The 12,448-nt window shown below is 36.2% G+C and overlaps 1 protein-coding gene across 5 annotated transcripts in view; it reads right to left on the minus strand.

The window, feature by feature from the left end:
* ATP11B (ATPase phospholipid transporting 11B (putative)) overlaps window positions 1–12,448 on the minus strand; it is a 115,944-nt gene that overhangs the window by 9,208 nt on the left and 94,288 nt on the right. For 3 of the 5 annotated variants that reach the window (XM_046657973.1, XM_046657978.1, XM_046657977.1), the window contains one exon: window positions 1,192–1,325. In XM_046657973.1, coding sequence (XP_046513929.1) covers window positions 1,192–1,325 — 134 coding nt within the window. Of the gene's footprint in view, window positions 1–1,191; window positions 1,326–8,724; window positions 8,851–12,019; window positions 12,106–12,448 lie in introns of those variants that run through there. The other 2 variants (XM_046657976.1, XM_046657974.1) reach the window with 2 other exon arrangements.

The following is a 12,448-nucleotide window of genomic DNA, read 5'->3' on the forward strand; positions in this document are numbered from 1 at the left end:
GCCGTCTTCAAGAGAATATGCCAAACTAAATCTCATTATTCCTGGGGCAGGTTGAAAAGGGATAATGCAGTATAAAAATGGCTATGTGAAGAATAACGGAGGCATATTACCTAAATAATTGTTATCAAGAAAAATGGGAATATACATGAAGTAGAAAAATATTTTTTGGCTCATTTAAAATTAATTCTAGTTATTTTTTTAAATAGTGAAGATGCATATTGTCATTAAAGAGACCTTTCTGTTGAAGTAGAAATTTTAAAAATTCCGTAGTTCAATAGTAGTCTCTTAGTCTAACTTCCACCTTAGTTCTGCACACTAAAGCTATCTTAAATAAAATATAATTATAAATTAAGTCCTTCTGGAACTTCCTTTGGGAAACTCATTGGCCTAGCTACATGACAGTGCTGCTTTCTTATAATACATTTTATAATACAATAGTGTAAGTCAAAACATAAGTCCCAAGAAAGTTAACTGCTCATGGTAATTCTTTTATGTAGAATAAAATTACCACAAAATGGAATCACAGCATTATGGAAATATTTTTGATCATACTTTATAATCAATAAATGGGGACTGAAACTATAGGCATTATATTAACATAAGAATGCTATTTATAAATGCAACTGTACCATAAAGACATGGCCATAACTGAAGGCAAAGTGGGAACTAACAACTTTGCCAGTTACCTGAATTTTATGATACGTGAATGACATCATACTCATCATTTTTAAAACACAAAGTTAACCACATATTAAAAATTCTTTTATCAACAGATAAAAGTAGTGCCTCCTCCACCCTTTTCCCTGCTCTTAAGATACTTGTTCCAATCTCTTCCAAGCCAAGGCACATGACACTATTCACATGGCACGCTGTGGACTATGGAAATCACCATTTATATCTGCCCATATGTAACCCTTCACACACACCAGGACACCGCTGCTCTGCTTTTGGGAATATGATATCATTCACCTTAAGAACACCAAGGTGTGAAAAACGTTATTTCTACTCCTTAACATCCTCTAAATAATAATATGTCTCTTCGGGAAACAGATGAAGGAATGAATCCATTTCACTTTCAAATAAATTTAAGCCGCATTTGCCAAAAAAATTGGTATTTTTTGTTACGACCCACAAAAGCAAGCACTGATAAATACTCATCTGCAGCAAAGGTTACTTAGAGAAATTTCACACCTGCTGACATGGGTCGGACTACATCTTCCTATTACTCGTTCCAGCATTCTTCCAACAGATGCGCACACTGTTTCTCCTTCTGAGAAACAGCACATGGAGTCCAAGCACTTGATACTTGAATTTGTTTCAGCAAGCTGGAGGAGTTCAAGCAGAAAAAAAGAAGTTATTTACATATTTGGGCTTCCAAAAAGCATTAAAAAAAATTACAACAAGCACCTTAAAACCAAAGTAACGTATACAAATATACGCTTTCTATAGTATGGAAATATATGGGAGGCTTTAAGAGTAATCATACAAAAATATTTAAAAGGCACTGTCCTAAATTAGAGGTTGAGTACAATAATTATATAACAACAGCTGGATATTATTTAAATCTGCAAAGATTTTGGATTTTAACATTTTAATAATTTATTATGGCCAAAATAATTTACATCAACCACTTGGAAACTTAATGCACTCTAACTCTTTTCCATTTTTGTTTAGGTGAAACGCTCCTACAATTTCAGTTAAACACGTCTAGCAACTGAGAAAAGTGGAGCGTGAACGATTTGGCAGACTGGGAAATGACAACCAGGCAGGACCTACCCCCAGTCTTCAACAACAACAGTAACAGCAGCAGCAACAATACAGTCATGTGCCGCATAAGGACGTTTCAGTCAACAATGGACTACATATACAACCGTGGTCCCACAAGATTAGTACCAGATAGCCTAGGTGTGTAGTAGGCTATAACATCTAGGTGTATGTAAGTACACTTTATGATGTTCGTACAACAAGAAAATCGCCTAATGACACATTGCTCAGAACGTACCCCGTTGTTAAGTGACTCATGACTGTAGCAGCAAACACTTTATATGTAGTGTTTACTATGTGCCAGGCTCTAAGCACTCTACATATATCCAGTCCATAATTATCCTTGAAAAAAGCAACATTTACCTTAAATTGCTAAGCAACTATTAAGTGCTAACCATGCTCATAATCAGATCATCTTGCTTTTTAGAAATTAACTAATGGTATAAGTGACTAAGAAGTACTATTAAGATTTAAAATTGAATTAATTTCTGAAAGTGTGCAAGATTCATATGGATTCAGGGATAAATAATCCAGCAAGATAATTTAAAGCCATACTCCTAATAGTTTTAATCCTGTTAAAATGAGGGAAAAAATGGTTATGACCACATAGCCCAGTGAATCCCAACCCCAGTTTTGACACAATCAAGGGTACCCCTCAATTTCTCAAGGGTTGTCATTTTAAACAAACTTATTTTCATTCACTCTCCTTTACATGCATAACATTGCATAACAAATCTTTTGAAAGTATGGAGGAAGAAAGACAACAAAAATAGATTCATTACAGTGTTGCAATTCACAAAGGTTGGGAATCACCAAGTGTCTAGTGTACGTGTGGCAACAGGGGACATTTGTGGAGACACTCACAATGGACAGAAGAAATGGATGGGATGGAAAGTAAATAACCTGGTATTCTGAACCTAAGCAACTGGTGTGGGCCTGCACAATCCTTGCGGAGGGTAACCCTACCAAATACCAGGCAGACAAGAAAGCACGGTTCTTGTCTGGTGATTACCAGATGGTGCCAGTGTCCTAGGATCTGCTAAACACTGAGAAACAGCCAACTTTTACTTCTTTCATTGTAATACCTTGGTTTAGGACTGTTTATGGTACTGATTCTTAAATTGTGTTTTGTGAGATGTTTACAGAAACTTCACGAAAAAAAGTTCTTGGCCAATTAAGTTTGGGAGACACTAGTTCAACAAAAATCTACATTTTAGTCTAGACTTTTTGAGTAAAAGACTGCCAGTAAGTCAGGATGCATGCTCAGTCTCCAGAGGGAGAGCTAGACAGAGGGAAATTCTCAAATTTGGTTTTTCAGTAAACTCCCTCCTACTTAGGAACATTAATATTCAGAGGAATAGTTCAGGAAACGCTGGTTTAGGTAACAGGATTTCATCAGTCTTCAGTTTCCTCCTTGGGTCCCTGGGCTCTGATTCCTCCATCTCAAAATCAGGACTCTACAGCTCCTATGTACTCAAAGGATAAGGTATGACACCTCAAGGAGGCCATTAAGGCCCTTTATAACCTTACCTCATGCTGCCTTTCCTGCTCCACTTCCCAATGCTCCTGTGCAGTCTGCACACAGCCAACCATGTGTTCCCTGCCTATGGGCACATGTCAGGGCCTGTCACCAATTATTGTCAGAATGCTGACCCCTACACCAAATTCAGTTTAAATACCATCATCTCCATGAAAGGTCCCTTACCTCTCCAACTATCAATAATCTCTCTCTCTCTGTATTCTATTCCACTGCCTGTTTGCATCACTTAAATGGCACAAGCACTTAAATTCAACTTCTATTTATTGAGTAAGGCACTGTGCTGGTTCCTACAGGGGGTAGCAATCCTACCCTCAATCTAGTGAGTTAAGGGTAAAGAAAAGGGTGGGAGATAAGTCAGGAACAAATAATAATGGCAGTTACATTAACAGGATGTTTACTGTGAAGGTGCCAGTTATTACAGAAGACACTTCTCATGAATTATTTAAAACTTAGAACAACCTTTTGGGATAGGCACCAACTCATACCAATTTTACAGATGAAGAAATGGACAGGTTAAGAATTTGTTCAAGGTCACCTAGCTGGGGCTTGAGTCTTGGTTTCTTTGATTTCAAAGCCCAAACCTCTTTACTATGCCATTATACTGCCTTCTTATAATTATAGTATGAGGCAGGCTACAAATATCAAAAAAGAGGAGGGAAAGCTCAAACGCAGCTGTTGTTGTTGGTATTAGTGGGAGGGCATGAAAGATTCGATAAAAAAGATGGCATTTGAAATACATCTTGAAGACTAGATGGGATTTCAATAGCTGGAGAAGGGGAAGAAAGAGCATCTTGGGCTAAGCGAAGAGAATGAGTAATTGTGTGTGGGCAGAAAAGCATGACGTGTCTTCAGCACACATTTAGCACAAGTGTAAGACAGAGTAGTTATGACTCCTCCTCTCTTGCAAAAAGACCAGTGCAAATCAAAGTGTGACCCATGGATGAGTGCTGGTCGGAAAACACTGTCACTGGCCAATGAGGAGATAAGTGTTTCTGGTCTGTGAGACTAGAAAATTTTATGGCAGCTTGACAGAATATTTTTATAACTGTTGAATCTGATAATAATTTAAAAATTGGCTTATTTTATGTATCTTTTGAGTTTCATTTCCTAGTAATTCATTTTTATTGTATTTTACAAACGTATTGGTCTGCAACGGACTGGAAATTAAAAACAACAAAACAAAACAAGAAAAAAACAAACTGGTCCTTCATCACATTTATCTGGGGAGCACTGAACTGGACCAGAAACTCAAGAGAGCAAGGAGTTCATCTGGTACTTCTTAGTTTAACAACATGTGGCTTTGCCTAGGTAGCTGGTGCTCAATCAACTGACAGGGATTCACTGAAGTTGAAAGCCATAAAGTCAGCAGCATTTGAGTGTCTACGTAGGTGCAGAACACTGCTTGGGACTGGATCTGATTTTAGGTAATCATCTTGCTTTGCATTCATCACCTTTCACTTTAAAACCTAAGGACAGGTGATAATATATGGGCAACCCAAAAGAGAGTAAACATCTCGAAATGTCAAAACTATTATAAAGAAATGACTCCTTCAGATCACTTTTTGAATTAAGCAAAATATATTTCCTTTTTTTCTTTACTTAAAAAAAAGTCCCAGCTGCTTTGAAAATACTGAATGCTGGTTAATTGTGTTTCCGTAAAGCTATCCACAGAAAACAGTATCCTGCTCTCCAGCAAACCTCCAAGCTCTACCACTTTCCCATAGACAGATCTCTGATCTCATATTCAGGAACTGGAAGCCCAGCGAGAGGACATGTAGCCATAGCTGCTAGTATAACTGGGAGTGGGAATGGGGGAGAGCATTTAGATCTCATTTCATTCAAAGCAAAGCGAGGAAATCACTACCTTTTTTTTTTGGACTACTTATAAATACCAGAAAAGAAAAAAAGTAAAGTAATGGGAGTAAGACTCTACCTGGTGGCACCAAGAAGTAACTTTTAATTTAGCAGAAATTTTGACTGGTTGGTGAGACTCACTTTCCAACACACTTGCTTCCCAGGAATGAACACACAACTTAGAGCCGGAAGGGCTGCCAAGCAAAACAACTGTGGAGATTCAACATGACTATGTATGGCTAATATCAACTTCCATCTTGATAGAACTGGCCTTTTGAAATAAATTCTGGCTCACTGCTCTCATTTCCATTATTTTCATATCAATGGTGGTAAACATTCAGAAGTTTCTCCCATTGCTTCTATAAACTATCTTCCTTAAATCTGCTAATGTTAGAAAACTGTCATATATTTCTACATTTTTTAAGTGACTCCTATGACATCTTACCTGTAAAATCAATTAAAGTTTTTTAAAATTTAGATAAGAATTATCAAACTATTAACCATATTTGTTCTTTTGCCCTTAAAACTGTTTCATATACTTCATAATCAAAGTGAGCACCTTACATAGCCTTAAAGGAGCTATTTGGGAAGAAGCCTTAAACTAAAATTAGGAGGGGAAAAAAAAGACTTATGTTTAAGGAAATGTTTTTCTTTTTAATGTGAAATCAAAAACAAGCAAATATTACTGATTTCCAAATTTGGTTAAGAATAATAAAACTTCTAAAACAAGTAATAGCTTCACCTCATTATTTAGAACTGCAAAAGGTGGCTGTCTAGCGATGGCATTTAGATAAATGCTGTTATCTCATTCAAGGTCTGTTACTCCAAAACATGTCTCAAGCTCACACTCAGTCTTCTAAACTCCCTTCCTTCTTTCTCCCCAAGTGAAATAAACGATGACTTTGAAAGGTAGCTATAAATATAAATAAAATACCTCCACTAATATTTTTCCTCATTTCAACCTCCAGATGAAAAAACTGCTCAATAAGTCTGCAAAGATTTGAAAATAAGATTAGGTTTGTGAATTGTCATATTTATCAGGTATGCATCTAGGTCCTGCTATTGGTGGCAGACTTAATATTATTGGTCTTTTAAATATCCAATTCTATTTGCTTACAGAATTTTATTGATTCAGAAAAGTGTAGCTTTTGGTGCCAAACAACTAAATATGGGCCATTAAGGTTTTCTGTTCCTTTGTAGTTCACTGCTTTGTTAAATGAGGCAGTAGCTGTAAGTATCTTTGTCACAGGAGACGGGGCCTTGTAGTCGGCTGAAACCGTTGAAAATGTTTGTTGCTGTTGTTGGTAGCCGGTTTCAGGTGTGGGGTGTAAGCACCCTGGTCCACAACGAGAAAGGTCAGCAGCTCCAGCTTCCTGTTGATAACTCCATGGTTGCTGGAAAGAGGACATCCAGAGCAAGGCCAGGAATTCAGAGACAAAGAAAGGACAAAACTATGGAGGCCTAAGAGGCAGGTGGCAGCAGGGCGAGATAACTAGAAGACCCTAGCCCACGGCAACATTTAGGGCTTAGCATAACACTCTGCCTGATTTGGCAAGGCTGAGCAGATTTTGATTAGAAAAACAACTGCCATTTCAAGATAGAAAAAATAGAAGAGGAATATTATATAAGTTATTTTTTTAAAGTGATTTTTATCTCAAAATTTGTGCCAAAGGCAGAAATACGTGAGAAGAAAAATAATCAAGATATATTTTATTTACCAATTAAAATTCAGTGATAAGCAGAAAAAAATTATAGATCAGGGCAACACCCCCAGCAATTCTACTAAAATCACGTTCATGGTTTGGGGGGCCTTCTGGCTTCTTGTTTATAGGAAGAGAGACCGAACGTCACAAGATGATGAGAAAATTCACTTATCATCCCTTTCTAAAGGCAACCATAACAAGGCCCCTGTTATTTAATAGGAGCATTCTAAGAACCCAGTTCTCAACTGTACTGTACATTTAATGGACATACTAAAGCAGAGCAGCAACCAGATACATGTCTTATGAAATATCCATTCCAACCTTTGGGGAACTTTTATGACAGAGGACATAATTTTACATTTTTAGTATAGTTAGGTCCCAAGTGGATTATCTGCTTTGTAGATTATACAGAGCATAATATAAATCCCAGCCAGCTCCCCCTCTTTACCCATTGAGCTCTTTGGCTGAGTTTTCCTTGCTGCCTAATCAGGGCATGTTTTGTTTTTGTTTTTTTGTTTTTTTTAAAGATTTTTTTATTTTTATTTTTTTTATTTTTTCCTTTTTCTCCCCAAAGCCCCCCGGTATATAGTTGTATCTTCTTTGTTGTGGGTCCTTCTAGTTGTGGCATGTGGGATGCTGCCTCAGCGTGGTTTGATAAGCAGTGTCATGTCCGCGCCCAGGATTCGAACCAACGAAACACTGGGCCGCCTGCAGCGGAGCGCGCGAACTTAACTGCTGGGCCATGGGGCCAGCCCCCAGGGCATGTTTTAAAAACTAAAAACCTTTCTATATTTATCAAAGCAAAATATAAGATAAATATATTGTACAGATAATAAGCATTGCAAAACAAAACAAAAATTCAGAATTCTTTTGAATTTCTTTCAATTAATAATGACTTAGAGTTGATTAATCTTCAACATTTTCCATTTAGGGCAATTTACTAAAGGAATATAATTTTAAAAAAATGTCTTCCAGAATAATTCAGATTTTTCAAACTATTATACCTGTTCCATGGTCTGATTTATAGTAGAGTTAAAGAATTTACAATCTTCAAGTAGCTTTGTTTTCAAGTTTCACCACTTATGAGGGTTTATCTCAGATGAGACAACAGCACCTTCTTGACCAGTGATTACAATATACAAAATGGCAAACAGTCCAAGTAAAAATATATTATTAGTAAGAATTTTTACCCTCCATAATTATTACCAATTAAAATATTTTGCATATCCCAATTAGGTCTAGAAGTGGTTGTTACGGTTTATTCCTCAAGAGGGGAGCGAATCAAGTCCTCATCAATTCATACTTCTTTATACAAAGATATAACTATGAAAGTTTGTGAAAACTAAGAACTGAGAGTTTGGTAAATATCAGTCAATAGAAGATTATTCCATACCGAGTCCAAGCACTCATTTGATCATTCAACTCAAAAGGTAGACTTAGGTAAGTAATTTAGTGTCTAACCACATTAAGATGTCTGAAATGATACACAACTACAACTTCAAGTGGGAAAACTGATTTCAGAAATAATAGAAATAGCACGACATATTTTCAAAAGGAGAAGTGAAAAGAAATAATTTCTTGAATATAAGAAAATAGGTTGTGAGAATAACTTATTAGGTTAGAATTTGAGGTGAAATATGATTTAACAATATAACTCCAAAGAAGGCTTAATAAAATTTTCAGGGATGGACATACAAAAAAATGTAAAGATCACAAAAAAGGAAAACAAGTAAACAAAAACAACATACGAGAAACAGAGGAGGAGTTAGTAAAGTAAAAACTGAAATGTCAGGCCAGTTCTCCCATAGCATGCCCCAACGAGAACTTAGCGGATATGTGCCAGAAGGTCCAGCGCAGTACTACCTAGTGCACGCAAGAACTGTCCTGCTGGCTGCAAGCCTCAGCTAGCAGGTGCCTACTGTCCTCCCCTCTGTGCTTGCTTTCAGCAAATTCATATGCTGAGCTGACTGAACCCTTATCTTCTTCCATCTGGAAGGACAGAAAAGCAACAAGTCTCAGATTACAGAACAATACTCTCACTGGTATATAGGGTTAGAATCAAAACAGCAAGTTGGGGCCCACAATCTGTGAGGCACAAATGAATGTTTGCACAACACCACATTCATTTACTGTCACAAAAGAGAGCCAACAGCAGCTTCTTAAGGGTTATACAACAAAGCACACAAAACAAAGCCATGATATTCCACTGCAAAAAGTTAAATTAAAATCAGGTTTTCTTCACTAAAATTCAATTTCTTCTATTAAATTCCTTGCCATCAAGATGTAGGGCTCCTGTTGCAAAGGTATGTCCCATTTCACACTTCTCATGTCCCCTTTTCAGCAGACTTCTCTATCCTAACTGGACTTCAGGGGAGTAGAAGGGTCAATCACTTGGCCTTTCAAATGTCAGACAGTGGGTAAGGGGGTGCTGGATTGACTTGATTTATTTAACAAAATTAATTTAACCCTTAATTTGAAATATGTTTTTTTAATGAGAGTTTAATTTATACAAATTTCCATTATTTGCTTTTTCTATATTTGTATTAGAGACCTTCTAAGGAGTATGTAGTCCATAGCCATACTAATTTTAACCTTTCTTAAACTATAAAAAATGTCCTCAACGAATAAAAACATGTTTTTCCTCATTTCTATGTGTTTTCTCAGTTTTAGGACTACTAATTATTTCTATGAAAAAAATGCTATAGTGAATTTCTTACATATATAGAAAATAAAGTAGAATTCCTTGGTTTCAAAACTACAATAAGTTTATGTACAGATAATTTATTATTACAGCTTTGCCTATAATACAGGGAAGGGGAAATACTCAAAAGAAGTTTTCTTTTATTCAAAAGAATGTTGTTAATAGTTTTGTATTAATGGTTCTTAAGAAATACTAACCTGATGAAAGATGTGAAAGGTCTTAAAGACATTTGGTATCTGCACAATTTTCCTGTCACAACAGTAAACAAGCTACTGTGGATCACACCCAGGAATACTGTTCAATGCAGTTTAAAAACAAGATGCATTCAAAATTCACAGCATGTATCAGCAGACAGATGCAGGCGGGCACTTGTTCTTTGTGCAGCTATGAGCAAACGCCCACTCAGTGGTCACTCACTGCTCATTTAAGCACTGTTATTTCTGCCTGGCCTTTGACTAAGCATAGTATTTCTTCTTTTTGGTTTTCTATGATGCTTATAGTAAGTAAATAGTCCACAGTACGTAAAATGATCATTTGATAGGTGAAGAACGTGGAGGCTCAGAGAGGTAAACTAATTAGGTTAGGACATACAGGGAGCAGTGCCAAGGGCAGCTCTAGCATTCGGGCCAACTGTCTCCCCAACAGGGCTCTTCTCCTTTTGTTATACAACCTGATTGAAGAGCGGCTTGCAGCAAAGGCAACCTGACCAATATACTCTGCTCTCATTGTGTTCTTTCACAGATGACCATGAAGTTTACTACTTTATTACATTATTACGGAGTCTGGGATCTCTTTAATTTATGATCTCTTCATTCTTTTTTAGTCTGTTATTGCTCAAAAAATGTGGCTTGATTTAAGCCAACGTATGTGAAAATATGACTTCATAAAAATATTAAGACTATTCACAATATGAAAGTTATCTTCACTTGACAAGAGTTTGCCGGACTGTTCTTTCAAATAATGAGCTCTCCTACTGCCTTAGAGATAAATGATTAGATGTTCAAAAATGTGATAAACATCCACTGTTTTCAGAAAGGCACAGATAAAATGTGATATACATATTTGGCTCAACCAAAGGTGAAAATAAATCTTCAAATTGTTTTGACTTTAGTTCTTGTTTTAAACATGAAATTTAGTTGACTACCATTTGTTTGTTGTATGTGTGTATGTACTTATTTATTTATTAATGAGGACGACTGGGCCTGAGCTAACATTTGTGCCAATCTTGCTTTATTTTGTATGAGGGACGCCAACTACAATATGACTTGATGAGCAGTGTGTAGGTTCATGCCTGGGATCCGAACCTGTGAACCCCAGGCTGCCGAAAAGGAGCACAAAAACTTAACCGCTACATTACTGGGCCACTCCTGACTACCACTTGTTTTAAACATGAAATCTAGTTGACTACCACTTAAACACCCATTTGTATATTCATCTACAATTATTACACCTTTGTAATTCAAAGTAGAATATTTCAAAGTAAAATATTAGCTTGAAGCTATAATAATAATTAAAATGGAAAGGTCTGGTAAAACTTTACAACAGCTCAAAATTATGAACTCATAGAGTTACATAAGAGGTCATTTAAGCAGTGTTTTGTCAAAGTCATTCATCTGATCAAGTGAACACAGACAGATCAGAAACCTTGAGAATAAAAAAGAATTTAAAAAATATATATGATTAAGAATTCACAAGATACTGACAGGGTGAGAAATTGAAGAGTGCCAAAACTAAAAAAATTTAGTTATACTACTTTCCCTTTTCAAATCAGACTGGAGATGAAGTTAATACATAGTTTTGGTAACGTAATACCAAAAGTCCTAGGATTTAAGCTTTCATTCTCTTTCATCAAAAGACATCTCTAGACTACTGGTTATTTTTTGTGAAAGCTGACAGAATGGATTTGTCTGTGGAGATAAAGGTCTATATAAAAGATACAAAATATATTTTTCAATTTATAGACGTACTAAACAATCGCAAGGATGTGAAATGCTTCAGTAGCCGCTACAGTGCACAAAGACAAATACGCACATCTATTTACCATACAGAGTAAGGCAAGATAAAAAATGGGCTACTCTCACTTGCAAGTAACTGAAACTTCAAACTAAATTTTACGATGAATTTCTGTAGCTTAAATTACTCAACATGCAGGAGCATTCTTAAATATGATAACATGACAAGCAGAAGCATTAGAATTGTGCTAGAAAGATAGGTACGGTATAAAATATATAACAAGGTACAGATCTCTGTCTTGTTATCATGCTGAATTTTCTTCTCGAAGAAGAAATGAATATATGTTTTAGGTTTTAACATATATATTAATAAAGGTCAAATTAGACAGCTGTGCTAACAAAATTGCCCCACTCATAATTCATGCCTCTGCTCATCTTTTGAATACTGTTTAGCTGACCTTTAGCATGCAGAAGAGTTAATGAGGTTCTACTCCTCCTACTCTACCTAATTTTGCTCAGCTGATTCCTTGCCCTCGACAATGGCTGCAGTGCGATGAACTCGTCACTTAAAGCAACTGTGTTGGAGTACATCTATAAGTGGACAGAAAAGGGATGGGACATACAAGTCAGTGGGCTGTATTCATCACCTAAGAGACAGAAACAGGACAAGCTTTGTAAAGACATCTGTTCCTACAACAGCAGGAAACATTATATACATATACATGACTGACATTTGTAGAGCTACAGGCTTTGCCATTAAAAGTATTCTTCACTCTTAATATCATATTGTCATTCTGCAGAAAAACAAAGCTTAAAATAAATGCTGACAACTCTTCTTTTGATAAGATTTTTCTTGCTACTTTTGGTAAACAATGAAGTAGCTGACAATTATCTAAATATTTCTTTATCATTTGAAATCAGAAGTGACAGTATA

Source organism: Equus quagga, chromosome 4 (genome assembly GCF_021613505.1).
Source record: "Equus quagga isolate Etosha38 chromosome 4, UCLA_HA_Equagga_1.0, whole genome shotgun sequence".
In the NCBI taxonomy this organism is placed as follows: Eukaryota; Metazoa; Chordata; class Mammalia; order Perissodactyla; family Equidae; genus Equus; species Equus quagga.